Source organism: Artemia sp. Qi Xiang Cuo, chromosome 6 (assembly GCF_049724085.1).
Source record: "Artemia sp. Qi Xiang Cuo chromosome 6, ASM4972408v1, whole genome shotgun sequence".
Taxonomy (NCBI): Eukaryota; Metazoa; Arthropoda; class Branchiopoda; order Anostraca; family Artemiidae; genus Artemia; species Artemia sp. Qi Xiang Cuo.
The window spans coordinates 22,617,245-22,638,827 of record NC_142799.1 but is presented as its reverse complement, the minus strand read 5'-3'; the positions used below and the strand labels follow the sequence as shown (position 1 = coordinate 22,638,827).

The 21,583-nt window shown below is 33.5% G+C and overlaps 1 protein-coding gene across 2 annotated transcripts in view; it reads left to right on the top strand.

Moving 5' to 3' along the window:
- The window catches only part of LOC148950997 (DDB1- and CUL4-associated factor 10 homolog), a 69,987-nt gene that overhangs the window by 37,143 nt on the left and 11,261 nt on the right, over window positions 1-21,583 (top strand). For both annotated transcript variants that reach the window (XM_089090086.1, XM_089090087.1), the window contains exons 4-5: window positions 12,977-13,174; window positions 18,868-19,039. In XM_089090086.1, the coding sequence (XP_088946212.1) occupies window positions 12,977-13,174; window positions 18,868-19,039 (370 nt within the window). The remainder of the gene's footprint in view (window positions 1-12,976; window positions 13,175-18,867; window positions 19,040-21,583) is intronic.

The following is a 21,583-nucleotide window of genomic DNA, read 5'->3' as shown; positions in this document are numbered from 1 at the left end:
CCCCCCCCCCCCCCCTCTGGATACCACCTTGCTAGGATACCGTCTTTACTTTACATTAAAAATATAATTTACTTAATAATTAACTAGGTCACTATATGGTTCAAACAAACACGCGAAATAACGTTAAACAGCTTAATGTTCCTTGAAAAAAAAAATTGAGGGTATGAGTAAAGGCGTACAAAGACAACAACAAAACAGGCGATTATCAAATTATTGGAAAACTGAGTCATAGATTTGCTGTGGCATTCAATAAGATCCAAAGAATCTAATTAAAAGGGAGCACACACACAAGCCAAATTAGGCCAGTAGCCTATGAGAAATCGCAAATTACCCAAGACAATGAACAAGTCCCAATGGGGGCCTTGGGTCTATCAAAATATTTCAATGGTTTCCGAGTGAATTTGATAGTATTTTCTTCCATCTCCACTTTAAATGAAAAAGATAAATATCTTTTTGGCATCCCTGCTTTCAATACAAAAAATGAGGTATTATCATCTAAAAATGAGGTATTATCATTTAAAAATGATAGCCCCCTATCCCCCCTCCTACAGGCAATAATTTAAAATTTATTTATTAACCATATTTTTGGTGTAACTTACGTTTACATATTTAATTCCCCAACTTTGTAAATAGCTTCTTCTGTTGCTAAATTTTGTCTCAATAGTTTTTTTTTTTGGGGGGGGGGGGCTAAAATATTTTCAGACAGAAGATTGTATTTTCTTTAATCTATCAGGCGTTCAAAAATTGAGTATTAAACATTAAGAAAATCTTATCTAAAAACAGCAAAAGAACAAAAAAATTCTGCAAACTTACAATTCAGCTGTGGAAACGATTTTTCTGCTATCAATCTCAAAATCAAACTGTAGTGAATGTTGCGTTAAATAATTCTATTCAACTTGAAAATAAAATTCTTGACTGCGAATGATGTAAGGAATTGCAAGTGAGAAACTGGATTCAAAATGATTTAAACTCATTTCATAAAGACGATGCTTTTTTTGTCAACATATGAAGAACTGTGTGTATTGCAATATATGCAATGCAATTGCATATTGCATGTCTGGTTTTTATGCAAAGTAACAAGATACGAAAATTAACGAACCAGAGAGTAGTGAAGAACTATGGTATGCAAAGTAATATTTGGCAGGGAAAGTCACTGGTGACAAATCGGTAGGGGTGGCACCATGATTGGGTGATTTTCCGAGATTTGGGAAACATAATTTTTTTCGGGGTGACGGATAGATTTTTCGGATTCTACTCGAAAATTCTGGGATAGAACTAACCCCGCTTGGTTACTAATCAGGAAAATCGACATACTAAACCACACGAAAAAGAAAAGCTCCGACTTTGTGGTTGACGCACTAAAGAATTGCTGCAAAATTAATTTAAAGTCGACCGAACGCTGCCGCCTTTGCCGGTAGCGGCGCGCCTGCGGTGTTCGACCGGGCTTCTTGTCGGCGTTGTTCGGTCGATCCGCCGGCGTGGCGCCGGGGTCTAAAATATACCCCTAATGAGGATTGTTCGTGGCGATTCTTGGGTATCCCTTTCCGTTAAATTACAATTAAAATTACACAGGTTAATTAGTCCTAGCGAACGATTAAAGTCCTAGTGGTGAATAGTAACTGGAATTCCAAATAAGGAATTTTGATAGCAATTAATACATGAAAAGAATTTGATTTGTTGTTGATGTCAAATATGTAAGTTTTATTAAGTTTAATGTTACCTATCAATAGTTACGTGCCTGAGATAAATTGACTTATTTTTGAAAAGAGGGAAATGGTCCCCCTTCCGGCGTACATGCACGTTCTCCTTTGCTAAATTTAATGTCTAACGACACGCACTGGACTTCTCTGTTTAATAGTTCCTTATTCCTTATACAGTAATGTCCTTTGAATTAGACAATTCCTACAATTTTAAGGACTAAATGTTTAGTAAGGACTAAATGTTAGGGACTAAATGTGAGGTAAGGACTAAATGTGAATGTAATGTTAGTGGTGATTAAAATGATCCTCTTCTGTCATTCTGAATTGCAATAAAACCTGATATAAAATAAAGATACACCCCTTAGAGGCTTATGTCTCTTAGAGGCTTAATTCCTGAATACTCAAATCAAATACACAGTAAGATTTTCTTTATTCAACTTTTCTTCGAGCATGCGGGTATACGGCATGTTATCAAAGCAGTGGAGACTTACCTGTAACCTGAAAGCCGACTGTGATATTCTTCTGGAGTTATAGTTATAGGTTGGGCTTTTAATTCCTGAATACTCAAATCAAATACACAGTAAGATTTTCTTTTTTCAATTTTTCTTTGAGCATTGGGGGCGGCAGCCCCCCAACTGTACCTCCTAATCCCTGTACGTTTTAAGGTTCGAACTTGTGACTCAGCCTCTTTAACTCTTTAGAAAACGTAGTTTTTTTCAAATAATCAATATCAAAGTCGCCCATTTCAACTGTTTTAAAGGTGACAAAGCAGATATTGGCAAAGGGCATTATGAAAATATTAAGCTTCTAAGTTCAAACTTATATTCGAAGTTTTTACCCAAATAACTGACGAATTTTGTGATAAAGTATTTGAAGTTTTGTATGCAGTATTACTTGATGAAAAAAAACTACTAATTTTGGTAATTATTTATGTTAAGAATACATAGCTAATAGATATTTCAACTATTATGCAAGGGTTCTGAAACGCCACAGCCATTTCGTTTCTACCAGATTTCTACTTCTCTTGATACAAAGATTAGCAAAGAAGACCAGTTTCCAGCCAGCGACTTGTAAAGTTTTGAACTCATGATTAGGTTCGAATCTGTTGTAAATTTAAGCTGTCATTTGAGAAAGACTGATGAAAACATTAATGTTTGCGGTCAACACTGACCGTGCCGGCGGCGCGCCGCCGACATCTTACCGGCGGCGTGGCGCGGCGCGCTGTTTTTGGCCCCGCCGCCACCAGTATTCCCTCATCGGCGCGGCGCCGGGGTCTAGTATATTTGGTGATCGGGTTAGAGTGGTTCATAAGGATTCCGATTTTACTTACTTTCATACTTCATCTCATACATCTAATCTGGATCACATCGCGATATTTTGCAACCTCGAGACGGGACAAGTTTCTGTTTTGAGTGAATACCAGGTATCGGACCATTTTCCCATTTCATTTTCCATTATAATTTACACACCACCCCAGCATACGCACCAAACTAATCCTAAAACACCTCCACTTTCGCGTGATTGGTCAAAAATTAATAGTGAACTTTTCAAGTCTTCTTTGGATTTTATCCTAAATAAAATTCGAGTACCGTTTCATCTTCTACAGATTTCAGATAAATTGTCGAAAAACGAAGCATGCTATAACTTTGGAATGTATTCTGCCAAGATTTGCCATGTCCCTTGTTTTGCTAAGAGGTAAGCAGTTCCTTTCCAAAGAAATCGTAAGGGTATAATCATAGGCTGGTAATCAAATCCTGATCTAGTTAGATCAGGGAGAAACGCAAAATTTTGGTTCAATCTGTGGAAAGATTGCGATAAACCGCGATCTGGTATTGTGAATGATCTACGCCTCAGTACGAAACGACTATTTTTGAAGGCTCTTGCTTTTCATCGGAAGATGCTTATCGATCGGAACTCTGCTAGAGCCAGATATGACCGTACACTACTCTTCAAATTGGTTTCCCAGTCACGTAACGACGCCCCCTCTGTGCTTCCCTCTGATATTCTTGACGATGAATGGTATGATCACTTTGAATCGGAGTTTCCGTTTCCTGATCCCCATCTTCAGGATCAGTATGATAAAGAATTAAATGCCTTCTTAGCTTCTTCGACAAAAGCACATTACGCCGTGACAACTCGAGAAATAGAAATAGAAGCTGAAAAATTAAAGTGGAAATATTCCAGCGGTTTTGATTGTGTGGGAACTATGCTTCTAAAGAACGGAAGCCCTCTTTTAACCCAACACCTCACACTGCTAATTCAGATGATATTCACTTAATGCGCTGTGCCCTCAACATTCTGTATCGGTGACCTTAGTCCGATCCCTAAGAAGGGAAAAGCAGTACCCCAGTGTACCTCGTTTCGGCCCTTCACCGTCTCAACCTCTCTTTGTAAGCTCTTCGAGCTTCTCTTTAGGGACGAACTCGAAGTAACGTGTTATGCAACTCCACACAATTTTGGCTTCAAACGAGGAACTGGCTTTCCTGACGCTCTTATTGATGTCAATTCTACGAGAGAAGGGCTAGTTCTTGCTGGCCACGACGTAAGACGCGCATTTGACTCACTCATTCACTTTGTAACGTTTCAAAAAGATGTTAGATGTGAACTGCACCCGGACATAAATCTTACACTTAGACATATGTATACGTGGCTGTCTGGTCGATTGGAACTTCCGCCAATTAAGAATTCGCATTTGATTCCTAGGTAAAGGCTCATACTAGTCTTAAAGATCGCTCGACATGGTGCATTTTCTTCCCCCAATTTCTTCAATAATTACGTCATTGAGGCTCAAGACCAATGTCCCTGCTCTTTAAGCTCTTTAATTTTGGCATCCATTAATTTGCCGTTTGTGTGCTACGCGGATGATATTCTGAATCTCAGTCGTACGCTACCGCGAATCAGTGAAATCTTTGCTATCCTTCAAGATGAATACCTAAAGGTTGGGCTTCAGTTCAATTTGGCAAAGTCCGAAATAGTTCTTTTCTACTGGAAGAGTCCTACTCCTCCTTCAATAGCAGTTGGGAGCTCGACGGTTCAGCCTGCTGATCATATTTATGCTTAGGCCTCCCAATCGGGTCCTCTTTACGTCACACTAGATCTCTTCTCATCGAGCCTCTTAACTGTCGAATTTCAGCATCTTACGCCTCTATTGTCACTTACAAGTTCCACTTCAATCGTCATCTCTTAGCTAGCCTGTTCAATGCAGTAGCACTCCCGCCTATACTGTTCATCGCCCCATTTTGGAAAATATTTACAAAATAGGAAAAGTCAAAAATCCATTCGCTGTTTTTTCGTTTAGTAAAATATTTACTACGTTTACCATCGTGGCACAGAAATTCATTTATTGTTAACATGTACAAAGTTACAGACCCAGAAATATCTATCTCTCGAGTTATGGGAGAGCATAATAGAAAAGTGGCTGGTCATGAGCTATGCCCACTTCTAGTGCAATAATTTCGTCTGTTGTTGATTTTTTTTTTCTTTTTTTCTTATTTTTTTTAATATATAATTATAAATGAAAAGTTGATGTTGTATGTGTGAATTTGCTTTTGCTTTGTTTGATTTTGTTCCTATTTTATCCTTGATTTATTTATAATTGACGTTTTTTTCTGATCTTATTGGTTTTCTCGCTATTTGTCTTGTACTATTGTTTTCTTTTCTTATTTTTTTCTTATATTTTGCTCCGTGCTTTTCAAGTTTTTGTAGACGGGTTTTCAGTTAATAGATAAATAAATTTGATACATAACGGAACAAATAAGAAGCCGAAATATTTTGTATAAGACTGAACAAATAAATAACTGAATAAATTACTGCAAAGTTTTATCTTGTGATACAGATAATAAATTATGAACGCTGCATCTGATTTTTTAGTAATCCACACAGTTCACTTTTTTGTAAGTGTAAATCAAAATTCCAACTGTATATACTAAATATATCTTTATGTTCTAGACATCAAGACATAATATGAGGGTTTTTATGGAAGTATTAAACTTTGAAACTTTAACCTGTTTTATATTCTTGGCGTAATTCTATTACTAAAAATTACATTCTGGTGAATATTCCCTCTCTTTTCAACTTCTGCTGTGCACGTCTTCTTAAGAATCCCCAATGTTTTGAAGTGACATAAGCATTATAATTTCTAATATTTCCTAAATTTAGATTTATTTATTTTTAGGTTAAAATTTACGATATTACTGAAGAAATGTAATTAAGACTACTAGTATAACTTAGATTTATATATATTGGCCAGAATGTATTTTGTTTGTTGTTTTATATTGTCAGTTTGTTGATTTTATTTCCTTTATACTCTTCAATTTTGAAGGTTATTAAAATTTTTGAATTTGAATTTTCTTTTTAGATTCGTTTTGTTATATTGGTCCACAAAAGAGACATTCAGAATTAGTTTTGTAGTTTTTGCGGGGATTGAATTTATTATCTTTTATATTTCTTTTATTTTTATTTATCTTATTTTATCTTTATTATTGTTCCTATTTTTGTTTTTATCGTTTTCTTTATCTATTTTACCAGAGCAAGTATTGTATTTTTACAATTTATTATTTGAGCTCCTTTGATAAGAGTTTTTATAAAGAAGAAGCATTGATGTTTAGGAATAAAGTGATATGTGTGTGCATATGATAGTCTTATCAAAGCATTTAAAAAGCATTGATGTTTAGGAATAAAGTGGTATGTGTGTATATATGATAGTCTTATCAAAGCATTTAAAAAGCATTGATGTTTAGGAATAAAGTGATATGTGTGTGCATATGATAGTCTTATCAAAGCATTTAAAAAGTATTGATGTTTAGGAATAAAGTGGTATTTGTGTGCATATGATAGTCTTATCAAAGCATTTAAAAAGCATTGATGTTTAGGAATAAAGTGGTATGTGTGTGCATATGATAGTCTTATCAAAGCATTTAAAAAGCATTGATGTTTAGGAATAAAGTGTTATGTGTGTGCATATGATAGTCTTATCAAATCATTTAAAAAGCATTGATGTTTAGGAATAAATCGGTATGTGTGTGCATATGATAGTCTTATCAAAGCATTTAAAAACCATTGATGTTTAGGAATAAAGTGGTATGTGTGTGCATATGATAGTCTTATCAAAGCATTTAAAAAGCATTGATGTTTAGGAATAAAGTGGTATGTGTGTGCATATGATAGTCTTATCCAAGCATTTAAAAAGCATTGATGTTTAGGAATAAAGTGTTATGTGTGTGAGTATGATAGTCTTATCAAAGAATTTAAAAAGCATTGATGTTTAGGAATAAAGTGGTATGTGTGTTATATGATAGTCTTATCAAAGCATTTAAAAAGAATTGATGTTTAGGAAATAAAGTGATGTGTGTGTGTGCATATGATAGTCTTATCAAAGCATTTAAAAAGCATTGATGTTTAGGAATAAAGTGGTATGTGTGTGCATGTGATTGTCTTATCAAAGCATTTAAAAAGCATTTATGTTTATGAATATAGTGATGTGTGTGCATATGATAGTCTTATCAAAGCATTTAAAAAGCATTGATGTTTAGGAATAAAGTGGTATGTGTGTCATATGATAGTCTTATCAAAGCATTTAAAAAGCATTGATGTTTAGGAATAAAGTGGTATGTGTGTGGATATGATAGTCTTATCAAAGCATTTAAAAAGCATTGATGTTTAGGAATTAAGTGCTATGTGTGTGCATATGATAGTCTTGTCTAAGCCTTTAAAAAGCATTGATGTTTAGGAATTAAGTTGTATGTGTGTTCATATGATTGTCTTATCAAAGCATTTAAAAATCATTGATGTTTAGGAAAAAAGTGGTATGTGTGTGGATATGATAGTATTATCAAAGCATTTAAAAAGTATTGATGTTTAGGAATAAAGTGGTATTTGTGTGCATATGATAGTCTTTTCAAAGCATTTAAAAAGAATTGATGTTTAGGAATAAAGTGGTATGTGTGTGCATATGATAGTCTTATCAAAGCATTTAAAAAGCATTGATGTTTAGGAATAAAGTGATATGTGTGTGGATATGATAGTCTTATCAAAGCATTTAAAAAGCATTGATGTTTAGGAATAAAGTGGTATGTGTGTGCATATGATAGTCTTATCAAAGCATTTAAAAAGCATTGATGTTTAGGAATAAAGTTATTTATATGATAGTCTTATCAAAGCATTTAAAAAGAATTGATGTTTAGGAATAAAGTGGTATGTGTGTGCATATGATAGTCTTATCAAAGCATTTAAAAAGCATTGATGTTTAGGAATAAAGTGATATGTCTGTGCATATGATAGTCTTATCAAAGCATTTAAAAAGTATTGATGTTTAGGAATAAAGTGGTATTTGTGTGGATATGATAGTCTTATGAAAGCATTTAAAAAGCATTGATGTTTAGGAATAAAGTGATATGTGTTTGCATATGATAGTCTTATCAAAGCATTTAAAAAGCATTGATGTTTAGGAATAAAGTGCTATGTTTGTGCATATGATATTCTTATCAAAGCATTTAAAAAGCATTGATGTTTAGGAATAAAGTGCTATGTGTGTGCATATGATAGTCTTATCAAAGCATTTAAAAAGCATTGATGTTTAGGAATAAAGTGGTATGTGTGTGCATATGATAGTCTTTTCAAAGCATTTAAAAAGCATTGATGTTTAGGAATAAAGTGGTATGTGTGTGCATTTGATAGTCTTATCAAAGCATTTAAAAAGCATTAATGTTTAGGAATAAAGTGGTATGTGTGTGCATATGATAGTCTTATCAAAGCATTTAAAAAGCATTGATGTTTAGGAATAAAGTGATATGTGTGTGCATATGATAGTCTTATCAAAGCATTTAAAAAGCATTGATGTTTAGGAATAAAGTGGTATGTGTGTGCATATGATAGTCTTATCAAAGCATTTAAAAAGCATTGGTTTAGGAATAAAGTGGTATGTGTGTGCATTTGATAGTCTTATCAAAGCATTTAAAAAGCATTAATGTTTAGGAATAAATTGGTATGTGTGTGCATATGATAGTCTTATAAAAGCATTTAAAAAGAATTGATGTTCAGGAGTAAAGTGATATGTGTGTGCATATGATAGTCTTATCAAAGCATTTAAATAGCATTGATGTTTAGGAATAAAGTGGTATGTGTGTGGATATGATAGTCTTATCAAAGCATTTAAAAAGCATTGATGTTTAGGAATAAAGTGGTATGTGTGTGCATATGATAGTCTTATCAAAGCATTTAAAAAGCATTGATGTTTAGGAATAAATCGGTATGTGTGTGCATATGATAGTCTTATCAAAGCATTTAAAAAGCATTGATGTTTAGGAATAAAGTGGTATGTGTGTGCATATGATAGTCTTATCAAAGCATTTAAAAAGCATTGATGTTTAGGAATAAAGTGGTATGTGTGTGCATATGATAGTCTTATCCAAGCATTTAAAAAGCATTGATGTTTAGGAATAAAGTGATATGTGTGTGAATATGATAGTATTATAAAAGCATTTAAAAAGCATTGATGTTTAGTAATAAAGTGGTATGTGTGTTTTATGATAGTCTTATCAAAGCATTTAAAAAGCATTGATGTTTAGGAAATAAAGTGATGTGTGTGTGTGCATATGATAGTCTTATCAAAGCATTTAAAAAGCATTGATGTTTAGTAATAAAGTGGTATGTGTGTGCATGTGATAGTCTTATCAAAGCATTTAAAAAGCATTGATGTTTATGAATAAAGTGTTGTGTGTGCATATTATAGTCTTATCAAAGCATTTAAAAAGCATTGATGTTTAGGAATAAAGTGGTATGTGTGTCATATGATATTCTTATAAAAGCATTTAAAAAGCATTGATGTTTAGGAATAAAGTGGTATGTGTGTGGATATGATAGTCTTATCAAAGCATTTAAAAAGCATTGATGTTTAGGAATTAAGTGCTATGTGTGTGCATATGATAGTCTTGTCTAAGCCTTTAAAAAGCATTGATGTTTAGGAATAAAGTGGTATGTGTGTGCATATGATTGTCTTATCAAAGCATTTAAAAAGCATTGATGTTTAGGAATAAAGTGATATGTGTGTGCATATGATAGTCTTATCAAAGCATTTAAAAAGAATTGATGTTTAGGAATAAAGTGGTATGTGTGTGCATATGATAGTCTTATAAAAGCATTTAAAAAGCATTGATGTTTAGGAATAAAGTGTTATGTGTGTGCATATGATAGTCTTATCAAAGCATTTAAAAAGCATTGATGTTTAGGAATAAAGTGTTATGTGTGTGGATATGATAGTCTTATCAAAGCATTTAAAAAGCATTGATGTTTAGGAATAAAGTGGTATGTGTGTGCATATGATAGTCTTATCAAAGCATTTAAAAAGCATTGATGTTTAGGAATAAAGTTATATATATGATAGTCTTATCAAAGCATTTAAAAAGAATTGATGTTTAGGAATAAAGTGGTATGTGTGTGCATATGATAGTCTTATCAAAGCATTTAAAAAGCATTGATGTTTAGGAATAAAGTGATATGTCTGTGCATGTGATAGTCTTATCAAAGCATTTAAAAAGCATTGATGTTTGGGAATAAAGTGGTATGTCTGTGGATATGATAGTCTTATCAAAGCATTTAAAAAGCATTGATGTTTAGGAATAAAGTGGTATGTGTGTGCATATGATAGTCTTATCAAAGCATTTAAAAAGCATTGATGTTTAGGAATAAAGTGGTATGTGTGTGCATATGATAGTCTTATCCAAGCATTTAAAAAGCATTGATGTTTAGGAATAAAGTGATATGTGTGTGCGTATGATAGTCTTATCAAAGCATTTAAAAAGCATTGATGTTTAGGAATAAAGTGATGTGTGTGTGTGCATATGATAGTCTTATCAAAGCATTTAAAAAGCATTGATGTTTAGGAATAAACTGGTATGTGTGTCATATGATAGTCTTATCAAAGCATTTAAAAAGCATTGATGTTTAGGAATAAAGTGATGTGTGTGTGTGCATATGATAGTCTTATCAAAGCATTTAAAAAGCATTGATGTTTAGGAATAAACTGGTATGTTTGTGCATGTGATAGTCTTATCAAAGCATTTAAAAAGCATTTATGTTTAGGAATAAAGTGATGTGTGTGCATATGATAGTCTTATCAAAGCATTTAAAAAGCATTGATGTTTAGGAATAAAGTGGTATGTGTGTGCATATGATAGTCTTATCAAAGCATTTAAAAAGCATTGATGTTTAGGAATAAAGTGATATGTGTGTGCATATGATAGTCTTATCAAAGCATTTAAATAGCATTGATGTTTAGGAATAAAGTGGTATGTGTGTGGATATGATAGTCTTATCAAAGCATTTAAAAAGCATTGATGTTTAGGAATAAAGTGATATGTCTGTGCATATGATAGTCTTATCAAAGCTTTTAAAAAGCATTGGTGTTTAGGAATAAAGTTATATATATGATAGTCTTATCAAAGCATTTAAAAAGAATTGATGTTTAGGAATAAAGTGGTATGTGTGTGCATATGATAGTCTTATCAAAGCATTTAAAAAGCATTGATGTTTAGGAATAAAGTGATATGTCTGTGCATGTGATAGTCTTATCAAAGCATTTAAAAAGCATTGATGTTTAGGATTAAAGTGGTATGTCTGTGGATATGATAGTCTTATCAAAGCATTTAAAAAGCATTGATGTTTAGGAATAAAGTGCTATATGTGTGCATATGATAGTCTTATCAAAGCATTTAAAAAGCATTGATGTTCAGGAATAAAGTGATATGTGTGTGCATATGATAGTCTTATCAAAGCATTTAAAAAGCATTGATGTTTAGGAATAAAGTGGTATGTGTGTGGATATGATAGTCTTATCAAAGCATTTAAAAAGCATTGATGTTTAGGAATAAAGTGTTATGTGTGTGCATATGATAGTCTAAACATTGAATATTTAAATGAGTATATAATACAGTAATACATTCTAAAAGGTGAGAGGCCACGGGAGTGAGGAGTCATAATCTCCGATTTCTTCTGATTACATTTGTGGCTACGTTAATTCGAATTACGGAAAATAAAGCCATAAACAGATTTTTTACAAAATATATTAATATTTTTTGCTAATTATTCATTATTTTATTATTATTATGTCGTTATATAATATGATTTGTATTTTTTATGTACTTGTATGATATAGTGCCGACCTAATATTCTTCATCTAAGTAGAACCTGTTTCTCTGAGGCTCAATCCTAATGAAATATATCTGGCTATGATAAAAATATAATACTTTAGAAAACATTTTGGGCTATATATTTGCACATTAGGGGGGGGGGCTAAAGTATAGTGGGTGCGCATGCCTATTGTGTTAAGTATAGTTATTCTGCATATTATGAAGTAAGAATTGTTTTCTAACTTCACGCTGTCCACGCTGTCACGCTGTTACCCCCCCCCCCCCGCCCTATTGTGCAAATATATAGCCCAAACTATATATTTCCTATCTATTCTGTCACTTCTCTCTGTCTTGTCTCGCGCTAAGATGAAAGAAGCTAACGAGAAAAAAATGGTTCTACAATACGTCAATGGATAAACAACTTGAGTGGTCAAAACTATATCCTTCAAGTACCTTTTTTTTATTAATATTAATGTTTTACTAACGAAATTAAAATCCGATGCTTATGTAAATACGCGTTTCAATATATTTTTTTTATTCTATCTTTTCTTTTTGCCAACCCTCTTTTTTCTTTCCACCTCACACGGAAATTGGTTGTGTCATTAACAAAGACTTAGTTCTCTGGATTTCAGGACTCGAAAACATTTGCCACTTAAGACACAACACTTATATTATTATTATTATTTTTTATATTCGTTATTTTGGCCAACTTTATATTAATATTAATATTTTGCTAACGAATTTGAAATTTGATGCTTATGAATATACGCGCTTCGATACGTTTTTTTTATTCTACTTTTCTTTTTCATCTCTCCTTTTTCTCTTTCCACCTCACATAAAAACCGGTTGAAACTGTCATTAACAATTACTTCGTTATCTAGGTTTTTGGCCTCGAGAACTTTTGCCACCTGCAGTGACGACACAACACTTTTATTATTATTATTATATTATTTGTTTATATTCGTTATTTTCGATAATTTTACATTAGTATTAATATTTTGCTAAAGAAATTGAAATTCGATGCTTATCTACATACGAGCTTCGATAAGTTTTTTTTCACTCTACTTCCTCATTTGTCATCTCTCCTTTTTCTCTTTCCGCCTCACATAAAAACCGGTTGAAAGTGTCATTAACAAAGACTTTTTTATCTAGATTTTTGGACTCGAGAACTTTTGCCACCTGTAGTGACGACACAACAATCGGATTGTGGGATGTTCGAAATCTGAGGCAAAGGATTACGTCACTTAAAGGACATTCCAACTGGGTGAAAAACATCGAATATGCACAAAAAGACGGACTCCTCGTTACATCTGGATTCGATGGCTCCGTCTATGCCTGGAATATCAACAAGTAATGTTAATAACTGCTTTACGAATACTGATCAAACACCTTAAAATGTTTACACTAAATACCGCTAAATATTGTATTTACTATTTCAAATATTTGATATTATATATGAATAGTGACATTCTAAATATTAAGTAATTTCCATCCGGCTTTTTTTGTGAATAGAATTTACCTCATACTGTCTACTAAAAACTGGCAAAATTTAAGAAAATAAATAATGATTGAAATTTAAAAAATCTTAATGATAATAAAGAGTATTCCTTTTAAAAGCAAAATAAATTTAGATAATGTTGGATGCATTTTTGTCATCGACGCTTTACAGATATTCTGCTTTTATCAAAGTATAAACACACACTGAACAAGTACTGACAAAACCTATCCTCTTCACACAAAAAAGTGTCCCTTTGTCCGCGTCTCCGGAGACGATTCCATACCTATGCGAACCTGGCGACTAAATCACAAGTTCCGTAGGTGATTATACTTGTTCCCTAAAAGCTGTATTAAATTTAATTTATTGGCTCGGAGCGATTAAGTAGTACAACATTTTCCCCCTAGAGGCGCTGAGGTACGCGGGGTCACTTTTGGAGTTTTGACTGTACTTGTTCAGTAGATGACTATACTTTGGCTTTTATATGTCTTTCGGTGTTCGGTCTTCGAAGTCCTCGAGTCTCGGTTAAAAAATTTGGTTTGTCAGTCGAGAAAATTCTCATTTCTGCTCGAAGCAAATGTAAATCATCTTGGATTTCTCAGTATAAATTTTATTCATGTCTGTAATCTGGTAATATGAGGTCTTTGTTGTTTATTTAAAGAATAAAATGTTACTATGAAACTACATTCTAGGGTTTACTCCTTCAAATACGGGTGGGTATGCACAATGCATCCAAACTACGAAAAGATGAGCTAAAACTGTAATCACAATATAATATCAGCATCAGTTTTTAGTAATATATTATTATGGCCGGACTTGGCCAAACTGAGTCGAGAGTGGCCAGAAAGGACCGTAGTCTCCATTTTAGTCAGGTAGAAACCGTCTAGCCTCAATTTTCAAGACAGGTTAGATCTAAACATCTGCTACTACTACTACTAGTAACAACTCACCAGAGCACCAAGCCACCTGAGACCAACACAGCTACGCGCGCTTCTCCTCCATCCCAATCTATTCAAATCATCCCTCTTTACACCCTCCCAGGAAGTTCCTATTTCCTTTAAATCTTTCTTTGTGACATTTCTCCACCCCAACTGCGGACGAAATGCTTTCCATTTAGCCCTAGACAGTTGACCGAAAAGGACAATCTTCGGCTTGGATTAAGAACCTAAGAAAAATATGGACTTTTAGCCATAATTAACGTTTTCATTAAATTTAAGTTAAATCTAATTTTAGCTGATTTGATTTTTTGGGGGGGGGGGCTCTGCTGGGTAGTGCTGCATTGTCACAGGCATTATTAGTTTAATTTCTTTTATATACTATAAAATTCTGTATTTTTTTGTATGAAGTTATATTGTTTTTGTAAAATATATATATATACATTTTTTATTATTATTTTATTTTGTTATTCTTTGTTATTTTTATTGTTATCTTATAATTCTATTAATTATTTATTTTTATATATTTTACGTTCTAATTGTGAAAAATAATGTCAAGGTCATGAGCAGGATAACTTTGCTGTTACTATAAAGGGAAATAAGATATTTTGAAAGTCTCAGAAAATGCTGAAGTATCTAGAGTAATGCATGCAATAAGACTTAGCCCATGAGTGTATTGACAAATATTGTATTATAGAGACCTTAGTGAGACCTCACTAGAGCATAATAGTAATAATAATAATAATTTATTTTCCCTCAGGATACACTATGAGGAGCACATTCAATAAATATAAAATATGAAGACACAACTTACAATTAACACGACCAGAACTACCGATTAATACAACCATCTACGTCAATCGGTTAACATCGGTTAGATTTTTTCAAAAAAACGGGAATAAATTTCTATATTCAAGATAATTTCGAGCCTTTTGAACTAAAAGCATTCGTCATCTGGTCAAAGTTTAGTATCAATCGTGGCTAAAAAGATTTTCTTAGTGGCAGAAAACATGCTGGCACGATTTCTTAAGGCTGAGTGTTCAATAACTGTGAGTACTCACTCTGAAAACAAGCTCAAGACTAAATTAAAACTCAGTTCGTGAATGGGCTGATGAATATTGAGTTGTAAGCCTGGACGTCCACCAATGCAAATACTCTGGTAATACCAAGTTGAAAAAGCATTAGTCACCAAAAAAAGAATTACATATTGAAATGGAAGTATGTAAAATTTGGCCTGTGTCATGGTTTCGTGTTTTTCCTTTTTATGATGAGTTTTTGTAAATATGAGGCACATGTGTCTATGTCTTGCTTTTTCTTCTATTCCTGTTTTTGCCAATTTTATAATTGGTTTAGATAAGATCACAAGCACAGTTCGTCTTTTGGGGTAAAAAAAAGGCAAATAAATTTAGAAGAAGGGAAAAGAATATGACAGCCAAACCTAAAATAAGGATGAAGATCCTCCAGAGCCATTGATGGTGCAAAGGGTTCGAATGGTGCAAAAGTGCAAAGGGTGTCAAGTCAACGTTCTAGTTGCTGGATCTTTTTGTACAGGGACAGGTATCAGGCCTTTCGCCTAACCTTGTGGCAGAGGGAATTGAACCCTGGGCCCTGTATTGCCAAGAAGAGCTACAATCTAGTTTGCTACCACAAGGTCCAAATATGAAATAGTTTTAATAAATTCATATTATAAAACTTGCTAATTCACTGAATGAGCAGTCGTTTTGATAAGATTGGTGAAAAAGAAAAAGTCATAACTCGTCAACAAGATTAAAAACAAATAAAACTAGTAGAATTTATAATGAAATTAAGAAGGTTTAATAAAAACACGAAAGGGAGATAAGTAAGGGAAATGGTATAGATAACAAAAAAAAAATAGGAAAACTATTGGGGTGATTCATTAGTTTTTCTAAGTAATATCGAAAACCCAAGATTTTTGTTCCTATCTTAAAACAAGAGAGTGAATGGGGGACAAGATAACTGCAGGCTGGGTGACAGCAGAGGGTGAGTGGAATCTGGATGGGGAGTTTCTATTGGAAATATTTTCTGTACGAGAACATAGTACTGCATTATTTGAAAATGGAGGCACAATATAGTTCACGTCTCAGCTCCACTTCACTATAGATAATCATTTTTGTCTGTTGGAGAGGGGAAAATGACTACCTATAAGTTGACGCATAAGGATTATCTTATATTTGGAATGAGGGGCTAGGACCCTGAGATCAGGATGAGCCGTTTTTGGCTAAGCTTATAGAAAGAATAAAAGACCAGGAAGTCCAAATGTGGACCCAAGCAGTTAAAACATCTGAGACATTGAAGTTTTATTCCCAAGTAAAAGAGATATTTGGATTTGAATATTATTTTAAACTAGGTTTACGGGGGGAGACATTAAGGACTTGGTTTCGGATCCGAGCGAATTGCCTGCCACTAAAACATAGAAAAAGAGCATTTGAAAGAAAAAGGATGGCCCCAGATGCAGATGCGGATTACTCTTGCCCCAGATGTAACCTAGGCATTGAGGATGTGGCCCATATTCTCGCCGAGTGCCAGCAACTTTCTCTTTTAAGGAGAAAGTATTTTGAGGGTGGTAACTTGGAGTTCCCGGGGATCCTGCAGACGACTGTAAAAAGAACAATCAGGCAGTTGTGTAAATATGTAAATGAAGCGTTGATATCAATGAGTTAAACTTGATATTATGTTTTTTCTCTTGTGGAGTGTATTTAAGAATATTGTGCTGTATGGCCTATTTTTTGGCTTATAATAAATTATTATTATTGTTATAAGCACTGATTATTTGAAACAGGTGAAAATACAGGAGGGAAGGGGTCCATAATCAAACGTACAATTCTAAAGTTGTTCGTACACATCGCGTGTGTTTATTGTTTTTCTGATTATTGTATCCATTATTTGTTGTAAAAGGTTATTTTAAAGGCAAACTTATGTGGTAGCTACAGTAAAAAAATAACAGCAATAATACAATAAATATAAATATTGTATATATAATTGCACAATATATTTATATGTAAATATAAATAAGTAATATAAATATATTATATATATGTACATATATATATATATATATATATATATATATATATATATATATATATATATATATATATATACATACATATATATATATTATACAATAAGAATAAATAATTGCTTGTTCTTCGTTTTCATATTTTGCCACTGGCTGACAAAATCCTCGTTTTCTCACCTATTCGATTATATTTTTCCCTTTATTATTTTCATTTCCTCTCTTGGTTTCATACAACAAACAATAACAGCAGAAAAACTAGCAACTTAATGCGGCTTTTATAATATTAAAAAAAAAACCATTGTAGATTACTCAAATGATGAACCTGCTTGAAACTGTGGGCGAGGAGAGGGGGGGGGGGGGCAGACCAAAAAAAAATCATAATTTCTTTATGGAAAATGCTAGTCATCAGTGTTATTCCTGTTTTTTTTTATTAGATTTTGTTTTTGAATTTGTAAATTTTTTGGTGTTTTATTCTTTTTTAAGGAAACGAGCTTGAAATTCCTTTTAAAAAAGTAAGATTTTGCTGTCTAGTTAATGACAATCTAGAATCTATGGCAAAATATTGCTTTAAAGCAGCGCTTACATACCAATTCTAGCTAAAAGCCCATTCCTACATACGTGCCTGACCAAACTTTCGTGTCCAGGCAGCTGTTTTTGCGTAAAATATAGTGCTTAGTGAACACAAGTTATACCTAATCATTATGATCTAAAGTTTGGAACTTTATGTCTGATTTGAAATTGTACTTATTAGGAATCACCTTAGTTTGATTAGGGATCACCTAATTGGCTGATTCGTTTGATAGGAATCACCATAGGATACACATAATTGTATCACGATAGATCAATATTTGCATACAGGTTCTTCTATAGGAAGAAATAGGAGGAGTCAGCGGCTTTCCACTAGGTTGAAGGAAAGAGTCAAAATTGGAAAAAAAGTATTTGCAGCTACTATTTCTCGATTTTTCTTAGAGAAAGGTCTTAGAGAAAAAATCTCAAGGAGGCGGGGGAATTTCCTCCTTCATAGAGTTTAACTTTATCATCTGGGCTTAAAATACTTTTCACACGCAAGTCTGACTAAACCTCTATTTGGGCAAGGTTCATCTGCCTCCTTTCCGCTGTCTAAGGCCGTGAATCCTAACGTGGGGTGCGGGTTCCATCGGTGAGGCATAGTAATATTTTGGTAGGTCAGGGGCAGGACGTGTGCCCTTCGGCTGACTATGCTTTAGAGCCTTTAATTTTGAGCCTTTAAGCATTTTTCATGTGAATAGCTTCACGTTCAAATACATTTAAAGAGCAAAAATGATAAATGATAGTATTGCAATGACATTATACGTTGTATAAAAGGTGTTGTATTCAGACAATATTTTTCATTTGTATAAAATAGGCCTTTGCTGACGACCCAAAAAAAGATACCAAGTTAATGGCCTTTTAAGCTTCGTTTAGGTGAATACATGACAAATTTTGTATAACAAAAGGGGAGTATCAGGATTTTAGAAATGCCTAGGTTGGAAATGACCCAAATCGGTTGGAATTCACTGGCCTAAGGGATTCATGAATAAATTTTCTTTTGTAGCTACACTAATGAAGGGGTTTCTCACTCAAGAGTTTTTCATTCTAATGGATTGATGAGAATGAGACTAACACCAGACGCGTCTAAAATGGTCCTATGCACGACAAATGGCTATTTAATGATCGTTCACGATTTAGATCTAAAGCAGATGGCCGAAGATTTGGCTGGCTTTAAGGTAAACCGTTTTCGTGCGTATATTATTAAAGCCATGCTTTAGAATATTGTATGTATTTACTAGGGTTGTCAGTGGCCAAAAGAATATGCATAGGCAAGTCGTCCAGATGTGAATAGACTAGAGATTTGGCAGGCCATGTTATGACAGGATTTACCAGAACTGCGAATAGCCAAAAATTTGCCGTTGTTCTTACTGCCACACAATTTTTTATGCACGTTTTGTAGATTAAGTGGTTAAAAATAAAATACCTGACCTTGGGTAGCGGAAGTTGACCCAAAAACGAAACCAAAAATTGTGTCGATGTTCAACAGTCTGGGGTTCGACTTCTTTACTCTCCCCGTTCTTACGTACTTCTGCTAGAATTTTTGCTAAACGAAAAGAGTTAGAAGCGGTGACCTTGATTGAAGTCTAATTTATAATTCATTTTTTGAACCTAAAAAGTTTGAGCCTAAAATTTCCCAAGAAAAATTTTAGCCTAGAAAAAATAATATAAATGCATTACTAGTTTGTGAAACTAGAGATCATCACTAGACATCAGAGCAGGAAAAGAATCACCTGGAAGAAAAAGAAATCACTTGAACTAGTGATATATCACTAAGTGAATAGCATTGGATTAGACATGTTGCCTTGAAGCTCCAGCACTGTCCATTAAAATGTCAGCGAGTGAGACTGGAGGGGTATCTTAGCAGCAATGAGACAAAAGTCACAAGTGGAGTAGTTCACGGTAATGTTCTGGGACTTTTACTATTCAATATTTGCATAAATGATCTCCCAAATAACATAGATTCTGAGATACTGCTTTATGCAGATGACACGAAAATCTTTCGCGCACTAACGAGCTTTGAAGATACAGAAAATACTACAGCAAGACTTAAATAAAATAGCACAATGGATGAAAAAATGGAGCATGGAAGTGAATACAGAAAAAAGTTGTCATGTTCGGCTAGGCCCACAACACATTTCTCGGCACTACTGCTTTGAAGGACAACAGATACCTATACAAGAAGAAGTGCGAGACTTGGGAGTGACAATAGACAGTGACATGACTTTCACCAAGCGCTACGAGTCAATCATCTCTAAGTTATCACAAGTCTTGGGAATTATTCGAAGAAATTTCTCTCTTACTGACTTAACACTGTTTTCTATACTCTTCAAATCGTTAGTGAGACCAATGATCGAATACGGTCATACAATAACCAGACAATTTTTTTCAAAGACAGCAATGCAATAAAAAAAATCCAAAGGAGGGCTACTAAATTTGTTCCATCACTTAGAGACTTATCATACCAAGACCGTTTGAAAAAATTGTCGCTCCCAAGTCTCTCATACCGATTTTTGAGAGAAGATCTTATTGAAGTATATAAAATATGCAACAGATACTACGACAACATCCCTCTAGAAGAGATAACAACCTTCAAAGATAATAGGTTAAGTTGTTACAAATGTGAAAAAATGAAAGAACGTTTTGGGGGAAATTTTGTTAAGTAGGAACTCAGCAGCTACATTGTCTCCAAGTGGAATACATTACCGACGGACACTGTCAACTGAAATTGAGTGAATGTATTCGAGAACAAGATTGACAATCTTTATTTGTGAAAAAGTATTTGATTATTTAAATTTTTTGTAGATAGAGGCGCAAGCGTGTTTTCGCAATATATTATTATTATAATCCCAGAATTGAATTATCTGAAGGACATTTTGTTTTGCAATGGATATCCCATCAAGTTAATGGAATCCATCATAGAAAAAAGACAAAAAAAGGCAGAAAAGGATTCATCATCTCCATAACCTCGTACGGATATCATCCTTTTAGCAACCGCATTCAGCAACCGCATTGTCTCCGAGTAGAATGCACTACCATCAGACACTGTCAACTCAGATTCAGTCAATGCATTTAAGAACAAGATTGGCAATCTTTATAGTGAAAAAGAATTTGATTATTTAAATTTTTGTAGATAGAGGCGGAAGCCTATTTTCGCAATGTATTATTATTTTTATTAAACTTATTTGTCTATTAGAATGTAAAAGATAAGAAACTAATCGACTTCTAATTAGTATGGAAGTTACACATACTATTTCCTTATGCTGCCATTTTGTTGAAGATAATTTCCTTTCCGCTCATTTTAAAATTAATTTCTACATAGGCTAAGAACTGCTGGCCTGTCGGCTTTGCTGGTATAAAAAAATACTGGTAAATTGCGGCTGATTGATTTTATTCGATTTCATTACCAATGTTTGGATTTCCCCCATTAAACCCCCTTAATATCCCTGTGGATTGAATTCCCGTTTAGGCCCCTTTGTTTCATCATCATCAGTTATTATAAAACTTTTATATTAAACTCTTGAGACCTGATACAAATTTTAACAATAAAACTATAGAAATCTAAAATTAATCTTACTTTATGTAATTGGTAAGTGTCCGTAATACCTAAGGATCACGTGATGTTATGCCGTGGGTAGCTGAAACTAATATTTCTCCGAAGTGTGTTTACAATCACACTAATCAAAGTTCAGTTGGTTTCCAACCATTAGAAGAGAGTGTGT